This window comes from Melozone crissalis, unplaced genomic scaffold (assembly GCF_028551555.1).
Source record: "Melozone crissalis strain CALT ecotype California unplaced genomic scaffold, PUWL_Pcris_2 ptg000023l_1, whole genome shotgun sequence".
Taxonomy (NCBI): domain Eukaryota; kingdom Metazoa; phylum Chordata; class Aves; order Passeriformes; family Passerellidae; genus Melozone; species Melozone crissalis.
The window spans coordinates 24664159-24691893 of NW_026535801.1; the positions used below are offsets into that span (position 1 = coordinate 24664159).

General features: G+C 37.0%; 1 protein-coding gene across 6 annotated transcripts in view; it reads right to left on the reverse strand.

Annotated features, from left to right (window-relative positions):
• Nucleotides 1–27735, reverse strand: part of SLC4A10 (solute carrier family 4 member 10) — a 146526-nt gene that overhangs the window by 59062 nt on the left and 59729 nt on the right. For all 6 annotated transcript variants that reach the window (XM_054278048.1, XM_054278050.1, XM_054278047.1 and 3 more), the window contains 3 exons: nucleotides 21040–21186; nucleotides 11268–11406; nucleotides 4174–4334 (listed from right to left, as the gene is read on the reverse strand). In XM_054278048.1, coding sequence (XP_054134023.1) covers nucleotides 4174–4334; nucleotides 11268–11406; nucleotides 21040–21186 — 447 coding nt within the window. The remainder of the gene's footprint in view (nucleotides 1–4173; nucleotides 4335–11267; nucleotides 11407–21039; nucleotides 21187–27735) is intronic.

The window sequence follows — 27735 nt, forward strand, 5'->3', positions numbered from 1 at the left end:
CACTCTGCACAACTACAAGAATGTGCAAGTTCTGTGGCTCATGCTGTAAAGAAAGTATTGCCATTAAAGGCTGGACTGAATAGTTTTTGAACCAAACAACAGAAAATGGCATCATATGTTAAATAGAGGAACCTTTTGGGTTCATTCAGTGGTTATAATCAAAAAACCAGATGGTAATCTGAGAATCTACATGGTTTCAAAGGAACTAAATGAAAATATCAAAAGAGAACATTTTCATCTGCCAACTTGAACAACACAGTGAAGCTGCTCTCTAATGGTACCGCCAGATTCTGGCAAATACATCCTCAAGAGACAAGTTCCAAAATAAACTGTTTTGATTACATAGATTTTTCAGACTTCCTTTTAGCATATGTTCTATACAGAAGTGATCGATAAAATATTACTACATAATGTTCAGAGGAATTCCTTGTGCATGGAGTGCTAACTTACTGATTCAGGAGTCACTGCAAAGACATATGAAAAAATAACATCACATATTAGAAACAGTAATAACTCCCCCAAAATATGTGCAATAGAAATTGCATGTTTAAACAGGATAAAGTTCAGCAGAGGAACTGAGTTCTTTGCAAGACAAGCAAAATCCATCTTACAAAAATTAAGAACAATTTCAGAAATTCAGGAACAAACATGCTGTTCTGATGTATGATGACAGTGTTGGAAATTCATCTCAGAAGTCTCTATTATAATAAGATGCTGTCAGTGAATTCAGCATAGTAGGTATGAATAAGCTCTTTTGCAACAAGGAAAATTGTGTGCCTGTCCAAAGAAATATACAATATTGTAGATGAAGTAATTTTTAAATATGACAGCTGGAATGAAAAAGACCTAATAGAGAATGGACATGTTGGAATACAGGATGATTTTAAAATTCTCACCACATAAACAGTGCCAAAATATTTTTATGCAGAACTGTCATTGTTTCTAGAGATAAAATACAAAATACATGGTTCTGGAAACCATGCAAACACTACAAAAGGTGGCTTTCATCTGTACATTTTACCACAAGCCCATTAATGTCTTAAAATACAGACTTTAATAATAGAAATTCTCAAGGGCTAAGTGCTAAGAGTTTAATGCATTAGTGAGTAAGTGTTTATAGATTAAAAGCCTTGACTAAAACAAATAGGAATTCTTAGTCTCAATTTAGCAATAAAGTTTAAGTACATCTCTTTCAAGGATATGAAGACTGGCACTGCATTAATAGCAATGTAATTTGATATTGGAATATAGCCCAGATAGCAAGACATCACCAATAAATACACAGCACACATTTCTTGCTAACAAAGGCAAGAAGAAAGTACATGTGCACAAATAATGCATTTGTTCTCAAAAGATGATACATTATAGCAATGCAGTAAAATAATCAAAAGGTTGCATCAAAAAACCAAAACATTAAACTATGAATCAGAAGCACAAGAATAAATTTAATTCAGGAGTACCCTTAAAGCCACAGGACATAACCTGTTTTCACAAACTCTTCTAAAGGTGGCATACACAGTAACAGGGAACCAAAACCAAAAGTGATCACCAGGACTGCTGGACAAGCCTGGCATGAGGATGGCTGGCAAGGCAATTAGCAAGACCTGAATATTGAAAAAAAAATTGAAGCCAACAGGTGAGAGCAGCCATTTCTTCAAATTCTAAAGCATCAGGACTGTCAGATACAAATGGAATACATAACAGCTCCTGGTGAAAACAGCATTTGCCTTCTATAGCACAAGATAAGGATTCTAACGGGGAATAGCAACTGACTGGAACAGACAACAAAGGATTTCCTGAGTGTGGCATCACTTCCGTGATGCAAAAACAACACACTGAGACGTACCAGTCCTGCCTAATCTTCAGGTCCAGCAGTCACTTTCAAGTAAAAAGAGCTCCCTGCCATATTATTTGGAATTGTCATATTTCTAAGATACCCAGCACACAGGCCCTGGTGGTGTGCTTATCACCACTTCTATCAGCCTTTCCTTCTTGCAATGCTGCCTACTCTGTGCCATACTCTAGGTAACACTGTCTAATCACTGGAGACCAGGAATTACACACATAAAGTAACAAATTACAAAGGGACTTGATTGAAGAAAAGCTGAATAGCATTGCTGCAAATAATATTAACAAAGAAAATAATAATAACAGAGAAAATACTTGCACAAATAATAACAGAGAAAAGCAACCAGAGTAGCAACTTTATTTCTGGAGAAAACACAAAAAAAAATTAAATGTCTTCAAAGAAACCTGACAGAATGCAAGTAATTTACAGAATGATTCACTTGCCTGAAGCACCTGCTGCAAAGCTTTTTTAAAAAAGAATAGTTCATTGCTTATTGAATCTGCAAAGAGGAAAAATATAATCTTCTCTCGAAGACCAAGCACAACTCATGCAAACCTTATGTGTCAGGTCACCTTATCAGAAATGGATGCCTACCACTTCAAGCAAATAATACAACAAATAAAATGCATCCAAATCTGCCACAACAACAGACACTTTTTAAATGAAAATGGTACATTTCATTTAATGAAAATCATCCTAAAGCCTCTTCTCAGAATAGGTTTTCCTAATCAACAAACCAGGATAAGCCACAACTAAGGCCGACTTACAATAGCATGAGGGTAACTCCCCAAATTCTCTGCTGAAGAACAACTTAAATCTGTGGTGAGTCCCAAGATTAGCATTACAAATGCTCAAATCCTTGGCCATATTAACTGAAACCAAATCACTATAACTAAGTTCTGAGATTATAAACAGTAATTAATTGGGGTCTCACTATATTGGAAAATATACTGTATTTTTCAACAACAGGGGAAAAAAGGATGCTCCCTGAAGTTGGGTGTTTTTTGCATTCATCCTTACTTTTTTTACCTACTAAAAGAAACAATTCTGGAAGGGCTTTCTTAGCTGACTATAGACTAAGTTGAGCAGTTTCTGGATTAAGAATGTAAAGCTCAAGATTGAAAAACCCAGTGCACTATTTAAGCAAAGAAATGATACAAGAACATTAAGCAGCTGACAAATTAATCCTTAATTATGTATAAATAAATAATAAAGCAACATACTGATAGACACCTTTGTTCTTTCAAATGAGCTGCTTTTTATTCTTCATGCTTATCTCTTATGATGACAAAGTTTGAAGATCTAATTCAGACTATGAGTCATGGAAGAATCAGATCTCGGCACAGAGTAGGAACCCACACAAGTTTCTGCAGATTTATATTAATAATATCTTTGACATAAACAATTTGGGAAAAGTAAATACAAAAAGCAGCTACCACAATCTAAGCCAACTTTAATTTCATTGTTAAATACAGCCCACCAAACAATATCTCCCCTACAATTAAAATAAGTAAAATTAAATTTATATGGGACTTACATAGATTTATATATCATTCACAAAGCAGTTTTCTTGATAATCTTGAGTGTCAGAAAATGTTATTGCTTTGTCCTTTGTATATTTCCTAGACTAGTTACAGTCTTTAAGGAAAACACCAGGAAAGCAGGAAATGGCATTTAGTCTCAATCTCACTTATACTTTTGGGAGAGAAGACTCATCCATTTGTTTTGTCTTACTCAGAAGTTCCCACAAGCTCTAGAACTGCAACTACCAAATTAACTTCTATTGGAAAAAATGCACTCAACTTTATCTTAAGTTAATGTACCTAAAATTTCTTTTAAAAACATACACTCTATCATTACTCCTGATTTCCTTCTCAACTCAGAGACATATCTGTTTTCATGTAATTTAATTGCAATAAATACTTCCCTATGTTTTGGGGTTTTTTTAAGCTAGATTGCCTGTAATTAGCATAGCAGTAGATTAAGTTTGTGAAAGTTAGCACCCGCCTCATTCACTTGAGGCAGCATGGCAGGAGCAGAGAACATGCCAGCTCTAATTAAATCTAACCAAACTACCCTCTTTCTTCCATTTTAATTCTCTTCTTTATTCAAAAATTGATTCTTAAAGCAGCAGATTCCACATAAAAATATAAATAGAATATTTATTAACTGTGCCACACATGAGTTTCTTTTCTAGTAAATTGAGAAAAACACTTCTGAGGAGTTTCTAAACTGAACTGATTATTATGCAACAACTTTCTTGGTAAGCATTTCATTTTTATTAAATAATTTTTATAACCATTAAATGAAACATTGACACATACCTGCAATTTCCTCTATGGAGTTAGCTCTCATGTCCAAAAGAACTGTGCCATTCAGGATGCAGCTCCTCAGCTCGAACAAGCTGTGAAGTGACAGCGTGGCAACGTAGGGCTTGCTCCACCTCTCTCCACCATCCTCTACATCTTCTTCAAATTTCAACCACCTATACAAACAATCAATTTCATAACTCCATTGTGCATAAGAAATGAAAAATTAATTATTTCTATGAATGCTGAAAGTACAGACAAAGACGTTAACCACGTCTTTCACTTTATTCTTCCCTTTTAGGAAATATGAGAAACTTCCATTGTCTACTTCTTTAATAATGTTGCATTATATCATTTTTGAGGTTAAGTTCTGACCACAGAGATGAAGAGATAAATATAATAAGCAATTATCATTGTACTCTACAAGCACTTTGACTAATTCTTTGCCCTACAATGATATTTCTGTGACAGAATAACAAGTTGTATGGAAAGGAGTCTGGAGAAACCTCAAAAATCTAAAAGGATATAAGAAACGGGCATGAAAGGATATCAAGTCTTTTGTTACCATCCAGCCAGACGAACTTGCTTGAAACTGAATTCTCTACTGATAAATATTGCACTTAAAATGTTAAAAGAATATTAAACAAACAAACAAACATCTGAGAAGTCACACAGGGATGCTGCTGTGTGGAGCCCTGCAACCTGCCAGCCTAGCAAGGTTTGGACAGCTGCAGGCACAGCACATGCCTGTACTGCTTGACTCCACAGCTCTCAGCTCTTTTATATGAACATGGCAGCAGAGAAGCCAAGCAGAGCCTCACACCTGGACAGCTTCTTCACACATTTCCAGGCAGCAGGGAAATGTAAAGCCTTAAGACCTTTAAGGCTGAGGAATTTCCAGTTTTACCAAGCCTCACAGCCCAGCAAAGCAGCTATCACAGCTGTCCTCCTCTGTTCCTGGGCCACACATCCAGCTCTGCTCCTACTTGTAAAATACCCAAGTGTACCCACATTTTAGACACTTTTCTCCTTTCAGTCCTTGTGTACCAAGTTCTTCTCCTTTTGCTGCCACCCTGCAAGCAGCCATCACTTCACTGACCCACTCATCATCAGCATACCTGCTCCCATCCTGATGGAAGTGTCCCAGCTGCCTTCAAATCATCCTCTCATTATTTATAGAGACAATTTGCCTCAGCTCCTTGGGTCCTTCAAAATCTCCAGTCTCCTATGTCTAGCCCTCTCCTCCTCTTTTTACCTAAACATTTTCCCTCCATTTCCTCTGTGAGGAAACGGGCCAGTTTCTGTACTTGGTCTTTGCCAATGAGAACTCTTTCCTCTTCATCAGACCTGTTCCCCACTCCCTTTGCTGTATTCTGTTTTCTCTTCTCAGCCCATCCCCTTCACCTTTGCATTCCTCCAGAGAAGCAGCAAGGAGGACACAGCACAAAAATTTGCTTCCACAAAGCCGAACCATGAAATTGAATCTGCATATGCAAATGAGATTTTTCCAAATAAATTTTCAAATCCATGTCCAAAGGGACATCAAACACAATTTAACACACTTCTCCCCATCAAATTCAAAGCTATACTATTAAAGGAAGGCCTACAACAACTCAGGGAAGAAGCGTGTGAGAAGAAAAAATAGTTCTTATATTTTTTTTTTCATTTTGCACTTACACTTGAACTCCCTAAGAAGAGGCTGCTCCTATCTTATTAATGGCTCTCTTGTTTCCAAGCTGAAAAATGTGCAGTACCTATTAGTACCCACAGCACCACAAATATGGTACATTTATTGTCCTGTTTAAACTATTGTGTACCAAGACTCTGCAAAATACCTACCTTTTTCTCTTCTCATACCTCCGTTTTTGTCTATGTTTCTAATCTCTTTAGGAGATTTATAAGATCTTTATGCTTGAGTATTCTTAATTATTTCTGTTATTATGAATTATTAATGGTGTTATTATATATCTCATTATTTGTGCTTAGCTTGTTATATCTTTTATGCTGATTCAGAAAAAAAATTAAAAACCATGCTCTCTATAGTCTAAAAAAAAATTATCCAAGCATAGAATTTGACAAAATATCATCAGAAACCTCATACTGTCATTACCTTTTGTTCATGTAAGTCAGTCTTCAACATTGCTTATCTGATTATGCTGCTGCAGTCTGTCCTTGATATTTCCTAATTTAAATCTACTGACCAGCTGTAAATAGATTTTAAAAGAGCAATAAAAGACAAGCATGTTCTTAAAAATCTAAGGCAGGTGACTGGACAGAGGCAGGCTTATTATCAGAGCTTGTAACACACCAGGGACACAGAGAAGCCTAAATCATGAAAACAGCTTTAATTGGCGTTTATATTCTCAGACATGAAAGTTTACCCATTGGTGCATAAAAATCCATAGGAAACTATTGCTACTGCTCAAATAATTTTACTTGCCATTGTGATCCTCTGCATTTCCATGAATTGGAATAGTATAATTGTATGGGTTGCACCCCATTTCCTACTGTTGCTGAAACTTAGGTGTTCAAACACATTATCATACATCGTTACTCAATGAGTCAACAAGCCAGGACATGGAATTAAATCATGTCCAGCTGAGAGCATTCTATGTTTGAAATAAATTTCTAAGTTGATTTTAATAAGCATATAATAAGTTTGCTAATTTCATCAAAGGAACAGCATTATACTGTTTATCACCTTTTGTCTTTACAGAAATATGTCTGTTATGTCAGTGGATCCTTATTTAACATATCAAATGAGAAAGAGTAGCAGTAAACATAAAACAACTCTAATCTTATGCAGAGCCTTTCAATTCTAAGTTTCAGATTTTAAAAATCACAATACCATTTGATCAATCCTCTGAATTCGTGAGCAAGGCTCCATGACAGAAGTGGCTTTGAAATACAAACTCAGGCATAGATCCCAGTTTGCCAATTTTGTACTCCTTTTAGTTTCTCAAAGACAAATTTAAATATATTTACTTTTGCAGTTTAACCCCTTAAATTGCTATGACTGACAGATAAAAGCCTTTCTTAGTTTCTTGGGCAACGCCATTGGCCCCTATTGAGCTCATGTCACACGCATCCCCTGCGACTGGAACACATCTGGAGCTATCTCTGTTGTGTGTGATTACATGGGAGAGCACTTTCATCCCTTCAGCTTTCTTTTACTGCTACAGACTGGCACAGGTCTATTGATAACACAATTTAGTTCCTCTGATAGAGTGCTTGCTAGAAAAAACATGCCAACAAGAGTTTCAGCAAGGCATGTTACTATAGGAAAAATACAACTCAGGCTAGGGTGGGTACACACACCTTATGTACATGTCCTAGCTTCTAACACCCCCTTCATCACTTTCTCAGGCATCAATAAAAGAGTGCACATGCTTCATTTTAGACACAGTTACTGCATTTTCTGCACAATACGAAGTGAGTGACTGTATTTTACCTGTTTTGTAGTGTGGTATGTCTGCAGCAGAGAGATGGAGAATGTACTCACAACAGTTAATGGTTTTAATGTAATATTTCAATCTGTATCAGTTTCCACATGAGCTTGTGCCTGCCCACACTGATTTGAAAACCAACCAAAGAACACAAGCATGTCAGGAACAAAGCAGGAGTGAGAAACTTATGTTTCTTGCGACCCACTTTCTTTTGAAGAAAGTTTTGATCCAGGAAAAATGCATTTCACTTCCTAACTTCACTCACCCATCCATTTTCTAGTCACTATTAGCAATTTACTTTCTAAACTACGGACACGAGTTTAGTTTCCTAACTGTGCATTGAAATTTAAGCTTAAGCACTTTCTGTCTGGTGAGGAAAGGCTCTTTCTATTTTCTTCCTTACTACATAATTTCTTCTGCTCCATAAAGATAGTGATATTCTCCAGATATTTTTGGTTGATACTAGCGCACAAAAGAGTACCAGAAGTCTGGGTAAAACTTGCTACAAAACAGGCACCACTTTCCACCCATGACACATGAACTGCCTTCCCAACAGCTGCAACTTGCAGCCACACTATTTGGTGCATAAAATAAATCCAACTGTTATACTTCAGCACGTTTCTCCACAAACTTACCAGATTTTTTTTTCCAGAACAGAAACTATGCATCATCTTCATAGAGAATGCACAACTGTACAGCTGTGCCACATACAAAAACTGTTGTAAGAATGACTATTGATTTTAAAAGGTATGTATTTCTTCTGGCTTGAAATCAATTGATGGAGAAAAAAAATTATCCCTATATCAACATAACCAAGCTATTCATTCCATTCTGCTCACACACTAATTCCATGGATGGGACAGTCTAAATCAGATCCTGGAACAGAAAAGTCCAGTGCACTTTCAATCAAACTGAAAATACCCAGATACATATGTGCTTCATCAGAGCCAGCCCAACACTTCAGTCCAGGTGCACCAAGTGCAGAGCTTGGTGAAATGAATGCATACCCACTTAGTGCTATCACTCTCATTAAATGTAATTAATCTCTACCTGAAACTACATCCAAAGCCAAACAGTAAGATTTACAAATATTTCCAAGTGACATTTTGCACACAGGTGAAAAACATACAATAAGCCTGGAACAGCAACAAATTCAGGTTGTATCTTCTCCATACCATGCTTTTAGTCAAATCAGTAATTTTGAAGTTCTGAATCAACCACAGGTATTTAAAGTGACCCAGTGTATTAGTTTCTAAGCACAGAATCTTGCATATTAAACACCATCCCATTTCTATTACTCTACTCAAAGCCACTTGGTTCTTTGTATGTGATACCTTTATCTAGAGGAGTAATACCTCCTAATTTCTTATTATCAGCAAGTTTCCTTATTACAATCCCTGTTTTTATTTCAATAATAAATCTATTTATTAAGCCTCATTCTTCAGAAGTTAGCTGTCACTACCTTTCACACTAACAGTATAATCTCTCAGCATGGCCTGCTGCACCTTTTCAAATAGTTCCTGACCTGCTAATAGCATTTTTACACTAGAATACAGTTTAAGTAATACATTCCCATTGCTGTACCATATCAAATGCTTTACTTCGAAGAATTTAGACTCACTGTTTTTTCTTTGCCAGAAAAACAAAAATCAATTACCTGATTAAAGAGGATTATTAACTTAGTCTGATATGACATACCATTGTATTGCATTTTATCCCATTTTCCACTTATATCCAAGTCTATAATTTTTCTTTCCTTCAAGCATTGTATGGTTCTGAGATTGGACTATAAGGGCTCTGTTTGCCCCAACCATTTTTGTCCTTTCTTTAACAGTATTGCTATGTTTGGATTATCACAGCACACCTGACAGACTCACAGAGACAGGAATTGCTCTACCCATTAAATACATGTTCTTTCACCTTTATGGGAAAGAATTTCTAATAATTTCTGGGATGAAAATTATTGCACCCTCTTATTTGCACAGAGAAGCACTTTGAGTCTTCTCTTCATTTTGAATTTGGTAATTTCCTTGCCACCTCCTCCTTTTCTAACCAGTCACCCCATGCCAAATGCAGTCTGAAATCTGGGGATCCAAACTGGACAAGACCAGTTTATCTTGGCCAGTTCTTTCCACACAGCAGCCCCACTCTTCCTTTCTTTTCACCTTACAGCTAAAGCTAATGAAAATTTTACTATCCCCTATCATGTCACTCTTGTATTTTCTGAGCTCCAAAAATGTATTTTTCTTTGCCGATTTTGTCCTGCCTTTTTTTAACAATCTCGTTTTTATTAAACATTTTTAATTCTTCATTTCACAAACAACAATTGAGAAGCCTGTACATATAAACAGATCAACTGAAACAGAAATTTATTTCACCTACTCCTTTTGAATTCTATCTTCATCAGAACCACTTGTTGACAGAAATTGTTATAATTTTCAGAAACACAATTCTTTAATAATTTGACAAAGGATTTTTTTTTAAGTTGAACTAAAGAAGTTGCTATTTCCCTGCTTAAAAATAACGTGACATACAGTGATTTTTACTTTTTAATTTCAACAGAAGTTGATACCCTTCCTAGAGAAGTTCTATGTATTCCTAATCAGTTTGAGAACATTGCAGACAATTACCTTGATTAGATTTTCTCTCTCTGAATATTAATAAGATTATTTAGGAACATTGCTGCCTTCCTTTTGCAGTATAATCCCCATATGAGAATTTTCTACACATAAAAATCTATATTTAGCATATGCCTATGCTGCCTATGAACAGATAATGGAAGAGAAGGTCATAGACAATTTTTTGGCCCTCTGGGAAAGCAGAAATTTGCAGTAAAATTAGAAACAAAACTACCAGCCATATTCATGTCAGACAGCCCACATACATAGTTACCCACAAAATCCTTCGAGAAATTTTGCAATTTATGTTCTACAAAATATATATATTACACAGACTTTTGGGCACCATCGAGGAACACTGTCAACAACTGAGAGGGAGAGGAAGAACTAAGGTTTCAAGACGAAAAATAAACACTGCTGTAAAATGTAAATTTTTAATGAAACTAAGCAAATTATTTCCCATTTAAATGCTCAAGGAAAAAAATATAAAATTAAAAGAAAAGTTCTGTACCGGTATTTTTTTTTCACAGCAGAAATGCAATCTAAAAGTCTTTCCCACTAATTTTGCAGAAATAAAATAATCCAACACTGAATACTCATTCTCTAACTGCTCATGGAGACTTAGAATATGTAAAAGTTGTACTGCTCAAAAAAGTAATCTCATTCCTTGCTTTAATCTTTTTATAATGGTTCCCTTATCACTTTCTTGAGTATTCAAACAAAATATGAAGTTTGAAAGATTCTTTAAATTAGAAGATAAAATATGAACTGACGCAATTATTTTAATTCATATATATGGTATATTTACTTTTTGTTTTCCATCAGTGTTCACTCTGACCTATATTCATAAATCCAAATGAAAACATTTGGCTCTGGGAAACGATGGATGCTGTAGTAATACTAGCAGACAAAGGATTAAAATTATGTTTTTATTTAAGCTTTATATCCAAAATCTGTCCCTGAGCTTGCTACAGCTTTGAAATCATTCCTCAATACACCAGAAACCAATACATACAGATAATTTTTAAGTTATGAAAATGCTCACCTTGCTGTCTCTCTCCACTCTGCATCCTCTCCTTCACGCCAGCAGATCTCATCAAGCTCAGTGAAGAGATCATGAGGAATGTGTTCCTCATCATCATCTTCTGTTCCAAGAATAAACTGCACCCTTTGTGATGGGGTATCTGGAAAAATAAAAATATCAAGTCCAAAACACCAGTTTTCTTGCCCTGAGAAAACAAATGTTATAAGATTATCCAGATGTTTTCATGCACATCACTTACTGCCACACAAAAAAAATTACAGTTCTGCTGTAAGAACATTCAATTACACACAAACACATTCAGACTGAGACCTCTTCATTTACTGTAGTTGTCAAGTCAATTTTCAAAAAACTCCTCCAAAGGTACAACCTGATGTATAGAAACAGGGTGTATTGGAAGCTGGAATGGTATCTCCCAGAAAAAAAAAATACAGAAGCAGCACAGAAGCACAGATAAAGCTGAATAAAGCTGATAAAAGACTTTTACTCCAGTGTTAGGAAAATCTACTTTACCACTTCATAAGTCTACATCTGCAGATCTAGCTCAGGTCATAAAGATAGAATAATAAATGTGAAATCTTTGCTGTAGGAGAAATACACCAAATGAAACCTGCCTAATGTGAATATACAATTGCAGACTTGATCTTTGCTCCTTTGTTAACTCTTTCTACTTCGTTAGGCTGCTTGAGATACACAACTTTTTAATCTGTCCCAGTTTCCTCATTTTATTCTTCCTGACTTCCCTTTCAATACTATTACTGACTAATTTCCTTCATAACCTTTCAGTGCAGATAGCTAAATATATTTTTGAAGACATACTATTGTTTTTTCACTCAAAAAAATTCACAGAGCATCTTAAAGTACATGTATATTCAATGTTCATAGCTCAAGTGCTGTATTAAAAAAGTCCTATATCCTATTTGCTTATTTAAATGCAAATCTCAATGAACAAACTCTGATGAAGCACAGCCTCTCTAGCAATACATGGCTGCTTTTTCTGCTAATGCATTTTAGATTTCTGAAAGGAACCAAAAGTCCTTTGTGAGAGCTGAGAGAGGCCAGGCTGCCAGTGAACTGAAAAACTGATTATCCAGCAGAACAGCTCAGTGACTCCTTGAGCATTGTCTAAATGAAGTTCAGTTCTACAACATATTTGTAAGACAAGCTACAGTGTTCCATATAACAGCAAAGAGCATCACTGCACAGGGTCCTAAAGCTCTTTGAATATTGGAAAAAATGAGATTATAGCACCCATTGAATGCTAATTAAAGAGAAAACACAGCTCTGACCCAAACAAATTAAATGGGCCACTGACACAGAAAATTAAATTCATCAATAGAGATACCTTTTTGATAGCAGTACTAAACTTGCTATAGCAAGGAAACACAAACAATACATGACAGTTTTCACCTGAGGTCTATTTGCTTTAACAGAGTGTAAAGATCTAGTGCAGTAAAGCCTATTTACTTCTTCACAAAGCAAGGAAATTAAACCCAAGGAGAAATACAGGAGAGAGGGAAGAGATGTTTGGACTTGGGTACTACAAAGAACCAGAGGATGGAACTGCAAGGAGTCCAGCTAAAGGAATTACTTTTGGTGAATCACTGAAGAACAGCAAGAAACTCTTCCACTTCACCCTTTCTTTGCTTTCTGGTCTCTCTCTCACTGTTCAGTCCTCTTTTTTTTTCTTTAAAAATGTTCACTTTTTTTCTTTAAACCAGAGACAAGAAAGTAGATTCTAGTTAAGAAGTGTGCAACTTCTTAAAACTAATTTCCAGAAGGACAAAATTCAGTGAGATAGGAATTTACAATGAATTACTGCATATGACTACTAACAGAACATGGAAAACAAGCTGCTTTGGTGGAGAGCTGGACTGCAGCTAGCATCTGAGAATAAGCATTGCCAGGAACATCCTGTACTGTTGATAAAATCAGCACCAGAACTGATTTACAGCAACTGCTACTGTTAAGTAATAAATGAGCAGTGTTGCACAGCAGAGCTGCAGCTCTGTGACAGTCATGATCATCATACAAGTACAAGCTTTCAGCGTGGGAGGAGAGCAGAGGATCAGAAACCTCTTCAAGTCAGGTGAGCAGCAACAAGGAATCACCTCACTGCAGTAATTTGCTCTTTCTAGGTCTTCTGTGTAACAAGGTACTTGACTGACAACAGTGAATCAGAATCTTTCAGACATCCAACATCATGGGGACCAAGCACTGCCAAGTCCACCACCAAACCACACCCCTGAGCACCACATTTATAGAAATTACGAAATATACACTAAATTATCTTCTTCCTTGTTAACAAGGCAGTAAATAAAGCTGCTAGATTCTGTCTTTCTTTACTGCTGTGATTTCTATTGATATTTGAAACCTGCAAGTCACAGCTTCATTGTCAGACAACAAGCTGAAACTGAAAAAACGTTATCATTTGCTTTATGGTACAATAATTTTATTTCAAGGACCAAATTCTAAAAGACATAAACAATAGGAAAATTATAATAAAAATAACAGATCTGTTGGTTCCACTTGTAAAACTGAATTAAAAGGACTATTCATGAGCAATGCCAGATAGATTTGGCTCATATTCATAGGAGTAATAAATACCAAATATGCCATTAATATGTTATATAGAAAATTAGTAATATGTGATTCAAAATCAGTATGGAAGAATACTTCAATTGCTGACTGTCAAACTGTGATAACTTAATCCTCAGTGCAGAAGCATAATATTTGCAAACTAGGACACAATGTTTTCTGCAGTCTAGGCAAACAGAAATTGGCTTGAATATTATTTTTGTCTATCCCTACTTCAAGTAGCGCAGCCAGCATAAAAAAAAATCCTTCATACTATTATTGCTATTTCTAAAAAGTAATGAGAACAATCTAGATTACACTTTAAAAAAAAAAATGAGTGAGGCAAATCAGTTACAGTAGTATTTCTATCACTGTAATTTTTTTATATCAGAGTTATCAGAAGCAACGTGAACTTGAAGTATCACAATAAGCAGCTGATGATTCTCCCAAGTAACTTGTTCATCACCAATTCAGGAAACCCTCCACGACCAGCTAGAACTGGGTAGAAAGCCTCGTGCACAACAGGAGCTGGGGTACCATCAACAAGCACTCCTACTTGGCCAATGAACAGTCTCAGTCAGGAAAACTGAAGCAGCTTTCTGATTCCTGTGGCTCCACCAGCCCCTCTGTTTTATCCCTGGATTTCTCTGGGCTTGTGCTCATTTCATATGTGCAGCACTTGCATCCAAACTACCTCTGATACCTCGAATTCATTGCATGCATGAAAATTCTGAGTATTACACATTTAAAAATCTGGCTAATTCCACTGGCCTAATAAAAGGGTAAGACCTGGTGGTTAAGCTATTGTTGTACACACAAATCCAAAGTGGGACTCAGTGCTGCAGAAAGGGAGTGACTCTGCAGAAACCTGATATATTGATCTATTTATGACTCCTTGTACAGGCATCAACAACCCTAAAACAAATGCAAGATGTGGGCACAGACACACCAAAAGAGCAGATTTGAAAGCTAGAGTGTCTAATAACCTAATTCCCAGAGGGAAACAAGGAGCTGTTCCCTGGAACAGCGCTGAGTGCAGGCAGTGGCAAACAGCATCCCACAACACCTTCCCACCTTGCAGAACACAAGTAGAAAGGAACCCTAACTGGCATTTTCCCCATTTAGAACATCACCAAGTGCTACACAACTCTGGGTCAGGGCTGCTCCCTCTTGCCTAAGGGAATAAGGGAAAATCAAGACTTGGTCTGGGGTAACAAAGGAGTATCACTCAGCCTCTTCACATAAATTCAGCAAACATTCTGTTCCACTACACCAGTGAGAGTAACCCACACCTCCTCAGTGGGTGCCAGGGTTTCACTGGGACAAACCTCCCTGCCATCAGGCAGAACTGCACACAACCCACCAGGTGATGTCACAAGCAGAAATACAGATTTCAGTACATAGAAAATGTATTTAAATTCTGTCCTGGATCTTTTGCTTTTATTATATCTCCTTTCATACTTCACTGCTTCAAAACATTGCTAATTTATTCTCTTGTATCATAAAAATCCTTATGTATTTTTCTGACTTACTTCAAAGCACTGTTTTCCATCAGTTGGTCTCACAGTGCTTATTTTCTCCATCTTTTCTTCTTGCACCTGCTCATCAAAAAGTTTATTATTGATAAACTCTAGAAAGAGTGAAAAAATGTATGTCTGGTAACACTCCCTGTATTTCTTAGCCTGTCAAACCTGCATTAAAAGGTAGAATTAGTAGCCAAATACTTCTCACTGGGGTCAGCAGATGAACAAGTAAGAGATTACTTTTTCCACACTGGAAAACATGCTAACTATTAAATTAAAACTTTCATTACAGAAATTCCCATAAAATAGTAAGCAACATCTACAAGATTTAATCCATGCTTTGTGGTCTTCTCATCCTCATTAAAATAATAATAAATATGCAAACTTTTTTTTTATTACTTACTGTACAGGACAAAGAGCAGACTGAGAGTTAGCAAGTGTAGCACAGTTGACATTAATAACAATCCCTCACAAGCCAAGTGGAAATGGTATGAAAAATTCACAGGAGCAGAGAAAAGAAAGGATCATTTTAGACACAAACATTCATCATCCTCCTGCTTGCACTCACCACAGAAGTGGTGGACAGAGATTCTCCCCTAACCTCCTTCCTTTGCAGAATGGACCCTGCCCTTAGCTCAGCAATCAGTACAGGTAAGGATCATGAATTCATTAATTAGAAAACTTAGTAAAAGTTTAAACTAAATTTGCATTACTAAAGTGCACATAAAAGAGCAAACAGCCATACAGGACACTTCTGAAAGTCTCTTCACAGACCTTAGAAATCACATGTTGGGTTGGGAGAAAATATTCCTTTGGTTATGCTCTGGCACTTTATCCCTGCAGGTACAATCTGCTTCAGGGAACTATCCCATTTTCTTGACATGAATTATTTCCATCAACCCAGGGCTATGGCAAATAATCATATCTTTTGGATCTGACAACATGGACAATTCCCAAGCTTTAATTATCCTCTTTTTTTGCTAGATTCTTAAAACTGCAGTTATGATACATTATTTTAATCCAGATTTGCAGCAATCTGTGCCACAGCTGCCCAGAGATTCAAATTTCTGAGTTCATCATTCCTCATACAAGCTTACAGTTAAGAGTAGGTGAATTCTCTTAACAGCCATACTCTTTACAAATAATTAAATTTTCCCCACTAATAGCCCTTCAGCAGTTGAGTTTAGGTACTAAATACATCCTGCTGAGTCTTTTAGATTTACTTTCTTCAGCTCCTTCTACTAACCAAAAGAAGCCCCACTTGGCAACTCACTTTTTTTGCCTGCATTGCCTCCAGAGCCTTTCCTGAGCTGTGCGTGCAGTCCTGTGCCAGGCTCACCTCTGCTTGCCTTGCCACATCCAATATCATGAATTACAAATTTAAGCCTCTTTAAAACTAGGGATTACTAAATCCAGGATTTCTTAAAAGAACAAACCAAACCTTCCACAAGCTTCAACAGTGTCTACTCATACAGGACACACATGAGGCTGTAATCAAACCCCAGCTCTCACAGCTGTGTTCACTTTAACCCTCAACAAAACCTGTCCTTAGAGACATCCAGTTCAGAGAAAAAGTCTCCCTTATTCCACAATTTTAAAACAGCTATTAAATATCTTTAACTGATGACTACCAAAAAGCTGTTTCACTGGATACAGGCAAACAACAAACATCAAAAAAGGCACAGAAAACTGTCACTAAAATCCACATGCACACAAGCAAGTGCAGCCCCACCAGCCAAAGGGAAATGTGCAGCAGGCTTTCAGTGCCACCACGACCCACGGCACTGATGGAGCCTCGTGGCCCTGCAGCTCACAGGGGCTAGCACCCACTGCCCTCACAAGCAGCACCAAGGAGATGCCCCAGGCTAGAAAGAGCCTTTTTTTTTAACCAAGTAAGTTTTAATTTGCATCAATTCCTAATTTAATTCCCAAGCAGTCGCAATACTTTACCCCACAAGGAAAACTGTGGAGAAGGGGAGCTTAAGGCAGAAATGAAACTGGGGCCTTAATTACAACAGCAGCATTTCAGCTGAGAAGAGTAAACCTCTCCAGTAAAACAAACAGCACTACTGCATTTTTAACTAGAGTGGATAAATGCACTGAATTTCTCCTTCTCTTCAAAAAGAAGAAACTTAAGAGACCAGATGGTGAAAACCTAGACCACTGAAATCACTTAGTTTACAGTTTTTACTACCCAAAAAACCCTCCCAATGTGCAAACCATCAAATCTGTAAATTGTGCCACTATAGGCACATCATTATTGCAAAATGGAAACACCTTTTACAACCTAATCTCATTAGGAGGCAACAGACAGAGAGCAAGAATCAGGTGTAGGGAAAACAAAACCCAAACCTGAGTAACTGATCTGTGCCCCTAAATGACAGGACTCTCTTACATCCCACTAAGTACATATTCTGCATATTATTTGTCTAATCTGGAGTTATCTCTGAATCTGCACACTGAGAATGCTTGGGTTATTTTTTAAAAATGACAGTAGGAGACAAAAAAAAAAAGCTAATGAGTCAATGTCAGAATGTTCTAAAAAAATCTATTCTCTGCAGAAACCTTCCCAGAAAATAGCTGTTACAGCTTTCCCAGCCAGGATTCAAAGGAATTAACAGGAAGCTTCCCCCTATTGTCATTGCACTGACTAGAGGTGTTTTCTACCCACGCTGATACACAGAAAACGTTAAAGGAATTGGTTTTTACTGGACAGGAACCAGGTGGCACCTGTGACTCTGCATGGGACCCACAGAGCCCCCAGCACAAGGTGCACTGCACAGCTCCTGCAGCAGTGACAGCACAGCAAGGTCTGCACGTGATGGTGCTGCACAGAAAAAGTTATAAATTATACAGTTATAGATTATGACAGAAAATAATGCTTTATCCCATGCTGGGTTAACTCAGCACTGTGGAGCACTTCATGTCTGAATATTTCAGGTCTTTACTTGTTCCAGAACCTCTATTATTCAGTGGTTGGATCTTTTGCTTTTATTATATCTCCTTTCATACTTCACTGCTTCAAAACACTGCTAATTTATTCTCTTGTATCATAAAAATCCTTATGTATTTTTCTGACTTACTTCAAAGCACTGTTTTCTATCAGTTGGTCTCACAGTGCTTATTTTCTCCATCTTTTCTTCTTGCACCTGCTCATCAAAATGTTTTTTTCTTTCCCCTCCCTCCTCCTTCACAGTTCCCAAGCATACAGCCTTCTACTATTTGGCAGAAAAGCATTAAAAGGTGTCAATAGAAAGATGGAGCTAAGCATTTCTGCTTGCTCAATTAAATCAGAATGATTTATAAATTAAGGGTCTAGTTTGGATCTACTCTCTCAGGTAATACAGTCCCTCATATTGAGTTACACATCAAAAAAAGGAAGTGTATTGTCTTCTTTTGAGCTTCCTTCACTTCTGGTTACTGTTAGAAACTTGGAGTCATGGGGAAGAACAGCTAAAAAGCTTATAGAGGTTTAGTAGGTTCAGATTTATTGTGGGAAGTATCTGTTGCACCCTCTGTGCAAATAAAGCATAGAAAAATCATGCTTATATTCTCTCTGAAGGCAATGCTTTGCCCCAGGCAGCACAGCAAATTGTCTGAAACTCCTGTAAGGAAAAACTACAGTGAAAGAAGGAGGCGTATATTGACTACTATTTATCTCTGTATTATTTTTCTGCCTGTTCTGTATGTGCTTAACCTCACCATCACTGTAGCATTTTCAGACGTGCCTTGATTATGTAAATCTTTTCACTCTTGTCATTTCTGCCTGGATGGACCAATGTCAAAGCTCAAAATCTGTTTCACTGGCCCAACTTCCAGGAGTCAGATAGACAAAGGGAAAAACCCTCAAAATTTACTATTCAGATAATTATTCAGGGTGAAAAGACCAGATATTTCCAGATTTCTGCTTCTATCTTTGGATTCTTTGAATTCTTATCAACCAAGCACTTTGAAGAATATCTTCAGCAGTCTGAATCCAGAAAAGATTTCCATGTTTCTGGCCTGTAACTTGTCTATCAAGTGACACCACTTGCACACATCCTTGAACTGGTAACTGTAATACCTTTAAAAATGAAATTGTGACTTTAAAAACTGCAGATCTCTACTCATTTCTTGAGGTACACTAGAGGATGAGTGCAGTGAGCATCATGCTACAAATCCACTTTTTTTCATATTACTGCTATTTCACCCTCAGAAATCCTTTGAACATAGGCTGATTTACCTAACACAGAATTATGTTGAACATTGTATTTTATTGCATGCACAAATGTCAAAGACTATTAAGAACAGATTCAGCCAGTTAATTTCTTCTTGTTTTTTTTTTTACTTTTGACATTAAGAAGGACACAAGCCTAGGTCTCCAGAAGTTGAAAGAACAGAGCTAAGTTCTCAGCCAAAATGTGTCACATACTGGCACTTAAATAAAACCAGATGACTCAACAGAAGACACTGTTTCATAGTTCAAGATATCTCACTTTTTGGCTAATGTAACTTTCAATTGTTTCTTTTTAATCTGACTTTATATGTATATATGCATATTCTTTCTGAAAATTGTTTTAATAATTTATGAAGTTTGTTTTTTTCCAAGAAACTGGTTTCAATATAGTATTGGGTCTTTGTACATTTAAAATCCATTCCAGACAGAACCACCACAGCCAATTTTTTCTTCACTGTTCAGTCTTCAAAACATAACTTGTATCTGCTAAGTTTGAAAAAGTCTTGACTTTGTTTTACTCTCACTCAGTATAATAAACAATTGTGCAAGATTTGAGAATTTCAAGCTCTACCCATCATCACTTAGAATATACTTGCTCAAAAGCTTTCCACACACATTATACAAAATTCTGATTAAAAGAAAGTCTTATAATTACTATTCTGTAACCTGAAATTGCACTGGTACATTTCCCTAATGGTTTAAAAACACACTAGCAAATTGTTTTGTACACATGCTTCCATTTTATTTTAAACACTTTCCACAGCCTTGGACATTTCATCACATGCACTTTTTATTTTTAGACAGCATGTAATATTCTCATGTTTTGAGATAAAGCTTGACTAATTCTTTAATGACTACCTTCCTCTCTCCTCTGTAATGTTTTCTAACTTAAAATTTTGAGAACTTTAGGAGTTTCATATCAGGTTTGTTTACCAAACAGTATTTTTCCCTGCTTTTTCCTCAAGTCCACAGCTAGCAGATCCATGTTACAATGGCACAATTACAGTGTCATGTTAGGAAAAAGGTAAACACAACCTAGAGCATGGTTTGAATCTGATAAAACACTGCAGCTTCAGTGACATCAGCATTATTACAAAACTAATTGTAAAGGACCACAGCTCTTCTCTGCTACGCTTTAGGGGCAGATACTCCAGAGCCTACCCTGAGGGCAGCTGGTGCCATAAAGCATTTCCCCCCTCAGTCTCTGTGAGAACACTTAGAAACAGCTCCCACAGTGCTCCTTCAGTGCTGGAAACCACTGAGCCTCCTCATATACTGACTGCCACTGGCTGCTGCCCCTCAGTGGATTTGTTCTAAGGAACCAATCACCTGCAGGGGCTCTGGTGGATTCTCCAAAACCCTGCTGCTAATCACGTCCAAGTGATAACAGGACAGATTATGCACAATCATGCTGACATTTATTACTTAAACACCTACCCAAAAATAAAATTTGTCTTACCAAAAGGAGGAGATTCTCTCCCATCTTCTAATCCTGAGTCCCGCTCTCTGTCTCTCTTTCTGTGTTTATGCCCGCGGTGCCGATGGCGTCGGTGACTTTTTCTTCCACCCAGCGGCACATGAACCCCAATGAACAATGTTCGATGGCCTGCAGGTAAAAAAAGGTGTCTTTGAGAAAGGAACAGGTAAAAAAGGTGTCTTTGAGAAAGGAACAATGGCAAATAACAGTAAAAATAGCAGTATAACAATAGTATAAATATCACAACTGTATAAATATCCTTACAAGGATATTTAACAGTATAAATATCCTTAATAGCTTTAATGGTATCATTCTTGTGAAAATTTTGAAGTTATATAATATTTATTATTCTAATGCTAATAGTCATAACAGTACTGACTTGAATGACGATGATTAAGCATCACAGATACACAATCCCTTGATACAGGAAGCAATTCCAGTACTGAAGTCCTTGTGATGCAGTGCCAGATTTTTTTTTCCTTCAAATTTGCATCTTTGTATTTGAACTTTCATTAAAGCCAGACAGGTGTTCTGTTAAATGTCTTCCAAAACAGTAACATAAAGAGACACATGGATCTCTTTGGATTGAACATTTGGTAAAGTTGCTGTTTGCTTTGTGTGTACAAGAACTTTACCAAACTCATTCCTATTTATGAGCCAAACCTTGACAGAATTCTTGTGGGAAATTCATTGAATAAAAAACGAAGAAGAAAGGGGGAAAAAAAGAAATTGAAAAAACCAATAAAACTCTCTATAAGAAAGAGCACAAAATCTCTATACCACTTTACATGCTCACATCATAAATATATTGCTGGTATCTTAGGGTGCTTTCACTTCTTCTGTTGTATTTTTTTAAATACATAAGAAGGTACATATTGCACGCCTGCTGCCTTCAAGCCTGACAAATTTTATGTTGCTGATCAAGCCCAAAATATTTAGGTCTCTTAGCTATGTGGGCTAACAGGATCAGAGCACAATAAAGCATTTAGAAGGGGGAGAGCACAGCAGAAATGTGCACTAACCAGAACAAATGGGAAAGGAATTGTGACTCACTACAGGCAGGTCTTCTACATTTACTCAGCAGAAAGACATAGCCCAGATTATTCATCTCAAATAACATTATTTTCTCCTTGAAATGAACATAACACAGCTCATGGATATTTGCTGCTTTGCTGTAATCATTCAGCAGTGCCAATCATCCAAAAAAGGTCAAGAACACTAAGCTAAGGTAGCACGTGATCTTTTAATCCCATGGAGACTCCAGAGGAGGCAGAAAACACAGCAAGGCAGCAAGTGTCACAAAACATCAAAGAAATTCAATACTGACAGGAATTCTCTGCAGAGGCAGAGCTAAAAATCCTGGAGAAAAGAGTCTGGACACCACACTATCTACTTCCCCAACACTGATCCATGTAGAGGAGGCTAGAAAGCAGAGGCAACAATTTTTGAAAGACTATTCTTGTAGAGTCAGGAGATCTTCCTAATACAATGCCCACAAGTTGAAAACTATTTATTTATTTATTTATTATATACCTCTTTCTTCTTGCTTATCACATTTAACCCAAGAAATGGTTTAAAGAGAACTGCTGCCTTTTGTGTATTTCAAATGCATTGCAGTCAGTAGTGCATGACACAAGGAAAAATTCATTAAAAATATACCGAAGGACATGACTAATGCAGTACTTTACATTTCCTTTCCCCCTCCTTGGATAGAAGAAAAAGCAAAACAACATTTTGAAAGGAAGGTTTACTGTTCCTAAGACTTCAGTAATTTCCAGAGGTGCAAATAGATTCCTTTTTTAATTTAGTTACTAAGTACATTCCTGCTGCTTTGTGATAGAAGTGGGCATGCTTATCCTAGTTTTCTCCCACGTCAATGATCAGATTGTACCTGCATCAGGAAATGCTGATTGAGACTCACATTTCAATTAATTTCCAGGGCTGAAAGCAGTACTTGAGTCCAGACTGTTCTTTATTCAGTACACTGAGATACAGTGCCAGAACATTCGTGTGTGTGTGTGTGTGTCTGAATGCCACAACAATTTTCCTTATACAGACAAAATCAGTTCACTGGAAAAAAAACCAGGAACCTGGAAACTGAAATAGACATCAAGAAAAAACAAAGTGGATTTTACTCTTTCTGTGTGAACCTACTGAGACCAGCAGAGTGCTACTTAGGCATAATTTCAATAAACACATGGAGAAAGGTAGGTGCTTGTTACAAGGTTCAGACAAATAAGAGAAAAGAAACTGACAGGGGAAAAGCAATAGTCCTCTTTTTGCTCTATGAAAAATCATAGAGGAAAAATAAAAAAATCTGAGAGTTAAGTAGTTCTGGTTTATTAAAAGATCACAACTGTGGAGCAAAAAGAGACCATCTGGGAACAAAAGAGTAATGAATTCTGAATTGCTGACAAAATGACAATGAATGATAGAAGCAGCAAAAAAAAAAAAAAAAGAAAGAGGAAATACAAAAGAAATCCAATTACTGTATTACCTTACTTCAAGTAACCTTTTCATGGTAAGTATTATGAGCTAGAATGTAATGTATGTTTTTCTGTACAAATTGTCCAAGGCAGAGAGCTCTCTAAATTTGCCAAGACTGAAGGTCAAACATGGACAGAGCAGGGCAGATCTCAGGAAAACCTGACTAAAATTTCTAACAAGAAAGGGCCTCTACAACTGAGTGAACTCAGGATCAACCAGGATATCCACTATCCAGGCTATCCTTATAGATAATATCTGATCATATATGGGCATTTCTTTCATTTATCTTTACGAACTTTTTTGTGTCTTTTATTACTTACTTCATCAGGATGCCAACTTAAAATGACTGAATATTGCTCAAATATTGGAAAATAATTCTGCTCTGCCATACATTTTCACAGGACCTAGCTCAATTAGATTATAATTTCTCATTCTTTTGGCAAGGCTACAAAGACACTAAAGTATGGGAAATAGTAACAACTGCAGGTTACATCAGGGCACAAACCATAGACATCAGGTACAACTTAACAGCCATTCTCACACAGAGCTGACATATGGTTTAAGAGGTGAACATAACACATTGCTCTCCCTACCAAATGGGTATGTTTTTTGTGTTAAAATTGTTTTTGGAAGAATGGGAAGTGTTGGGGCCAAAAAGTCTGTACTCTTAGCATTCCTTTAAAAATATCTTACTTCTACTAAATTAAGGGAAATATTTACAAATCCTTTCTCTCCATCTCCATTTTCCCTTGAAATGTCATATCACTAAATAATTGTAATGGGATTTCCAGAAGTACCTAAGTTGTCATCAAGCACCATCTATTATAATGGGTTATGTGTTTTCAGAGCTCTAGAAATCCCACTACATTTCTTTTTCTTTCCATTTATTTAAGGCATAAGATAGGTAGCTAGGATAAGCTTCTGGTTTTAAAGACACAGAATGCCAGGTTCTGAAAACCATTTCTAGATGTTACTTCAGTCATTCTCAAGGGATACGCAGAAAATTCTTCCTATTCTGAGCTTGGGTTTTTAGATTATTAATTTGCTACTGGGTTCTTAAAAAATTTTAAGAAAGGAATAATTTCTCCTTTCAGCTACCTCAAACAACACTTCTACTTAGATTTTATTCTAAGAAATGCAGAGACGTATTCATATTAATAATATATGTTTCATATCTGTCTTTTCTAGGGCAATGATTCCATACCTCTACAAACTGAAGACACTTACAGCACAATAATTTTTTCTTCAAAAGTTATGGGGAGATTCTGATTTTTCCACATGTTTGTATGTATTTTCATCTGTCTCAAAGCTAATAATAATTAATAGGACTCCTCTTAAATATTTTATACTATCATTTGTGTTTAATGTAATCCCATAAAAATTAAAAAAGAATTATTCATAACAAGGATTATTATTTCTCAATCCTTAAATACTTTAACCCAAGGAGTGATTTATTGCTTTGAAGGTAAACCACAAGCTTCTTATGCTATAAATTTGAACTAACTTTATATTCTGGGTTTTTTTCCCCAGCTATTTGCAATTTGATTCAGAATAGTCTTTTATTAAAAATAATCTTTTTACAATTTACCAGTGGATGTATAGCTCTGTATAAACGTCATTGCAGAGCAGATCAATTCAGTGCATTGCATTTCTTTAATAAGCTTTCACACTGTAAATAATCTTTATGTATTATTGTATTTTCTCAGTGGGTCTGTTTTATAAAATTACTTTGTCCTAAATCTTAATACTGAAAAAAAATGCAAGTGTTCATGCTTCGCTTTCCGAGCAGCCCATCTGGAATAAATCAACATCTGAGTTCAGAGGGTGTTTTTGCAAGGACAAAATCATATTCTTTCTATGATAAAACACTACTGATGCTAATATAAGGTTAATAGAAAAACTCAAGAAGATCAGATAAATCCTATGGCTCACTGATATCTAAACCAATTCTGATTTTTTAAATTGTGACATAAACACAGCATAAACCATGGAGAAGATCCTCTCTCAGCATGGAAATTCTTTCAGGTCTCCATATTACACCAGGAATGTGGAACTCAAGGAGATACTTTAGAGCTTCTTAGTGAGCCAGCCCAGTTGGTGGCAACTGTGTAAAATAATGACTGTCCTGGATCCAAACATCCATGGGCACCAGCTGCTCAGGGTCTGTGTGCTTGTGCTGCCTTCCACCTGGGATTACCTGAATCTGCCTGAGGCACCTGCTGGCACCAAGGCTTTCAGATCCCTGCTCACAGGCATGGAGGGAAGGGGCAGACAAGGGAACAGATGGGTCTTGAAACACCTCCAGAAAGAGCAAAGGCAGGCTCTGTGACCTACTGAGGAAACACACTGCAAAGGCAAGGTGCCTTGAGAAAGAGCACTTTGCCAGCAGCTCAAGCCAAGCCTCAGCTGAGTGCTGACCTCAGCAGGACCAGAGGGGAAAACACTCAGTGCTTGAAGCCTCCCCCTGTGCACTGACAGCTAGAGCTGAACCAAATGCAATGTTTCATCCTCTCAAAAATGAATGGCGAGGTAGAGACAGAAAACCATCAGCCCATGTAGGGTTAAAAAAATTGCCTTTTTCCTTACAGGAAAGAAAGTGATGATGGTGAATTGTGTAGGAGTGGAAGTACATGATTCATGATTCATTATTGTAATGCAGCAGGGAGGCAGAGTTGAAGAAAAAGCAGAAAGGACAAAAGCAATCCTTCCAAAATCAACAGTTTACATTGCTGTTTGTGGTTATGGTTTGCCCAAAACCCATTTTTCACCTTTTTGCGATGCCATAATTTGGAGGAACTGACAAGAAAGCCTTCAAAATTTCTTTTAGATTATACATGTAATTTATATTCTAGAGTAGATTACGACAAAAATTATATAGAAAAAAAAAAAAAAACCAATATCCCTGACCCACAATAACATTAAGGACACACTGAATATGGAGGATAAGAGTATCTCACTAAAGTCATTAAAGTTAAGGACCTTTTAAAAAGCTTCGATCATTCACTGCCCTCCCAAAAAAATCTTGCATTTTAACAAAAGATTTTTCCAGATTGTAGGTGGGCTAAAATATACTTTTTTACCAGCACTTATGTTTCAAATTTCCTAGATTCCTCCAGAGGAACCCAGAGGTGTTGTATGTATGGTTCTATCATGAGATCATGACCTTGCCAGAGAGAAGAAAAAAAAACCTGCTCAGATATACAACTCTTTCCACTGATGGAGAGTGAAGCTGTGGTTATTGGAGGGAAGAATTTGACCTATATTTCTAAATTTGCAGCAAGCAAAAAAAAAAAAAAAAAAAAAAAAAAAAAAGAAAAAGCAACCTCAGTACAAGTACAATCGTGTGTTAAAAAATGAATGTTTCTATCTTCTGATGCTGCAATTTAGCAGCTTTCACCAACAATGGCAAATTGGTTTATGTCAGTTTCATCTGGGATTTCACAAAGTGAAGCATTTGAATGTATTAGTCCCTACAAATACTGAAAAGGTTCCCTGTCTGTGAAGCTCAGAGCACATTCAAGCCAAATTCACAACCAAACCTTATTATCAGCTAAAGATTGTGGTGTGCAACCAACACTGTGGCACTTGTCTGCTTCCATTATTTCATTATTCATAATTTCAAAGAGATTCTGTGAACACATGCTTCAGACTTATTCATGACTGTTCAAGGTGAACCACCTTCCACTAACACAGAAACTGCTGAGGAGGGACAAGGGGAGCAAAGGGATCAAACCAGGTGACTGCCAGGACAAGAGGAGAAAAGTGAGATCTCAAGCAATAATGAATTACGTAGGAAAAAGAAAACAAAACTAGAGAAGAGGCACTACAGAAACATGTGCCTTAGGAATCACAAAGGGAACAAGCTTGAGCTTGTGATACCTGGTAGGCAACAAAATGAAAGAGGAACATTTCAGGTACAGACAAAGCCAAATCACTCTGGCCTGTGTTTCCACAGCTTTTATTGTTCCATCGAACGAGCGGGGTCAGCGCCCATGTCAGGATGAGCTGGGCACCCCAGGGCAGCACAGCCAGGGCAGCTGGGAGCAGGGGATCTGTGCTGACATGCTAACAAATTATTTGCAGTAGGCTGGAGCATCCTGGGAGCCAAGGGGAAGGGAAATCTCAGCTGATGCTCCTGTCTGACCAAGCAGAGCCAGTGCCTGACTTGTTTCTACATTGAGGCATGGGTGA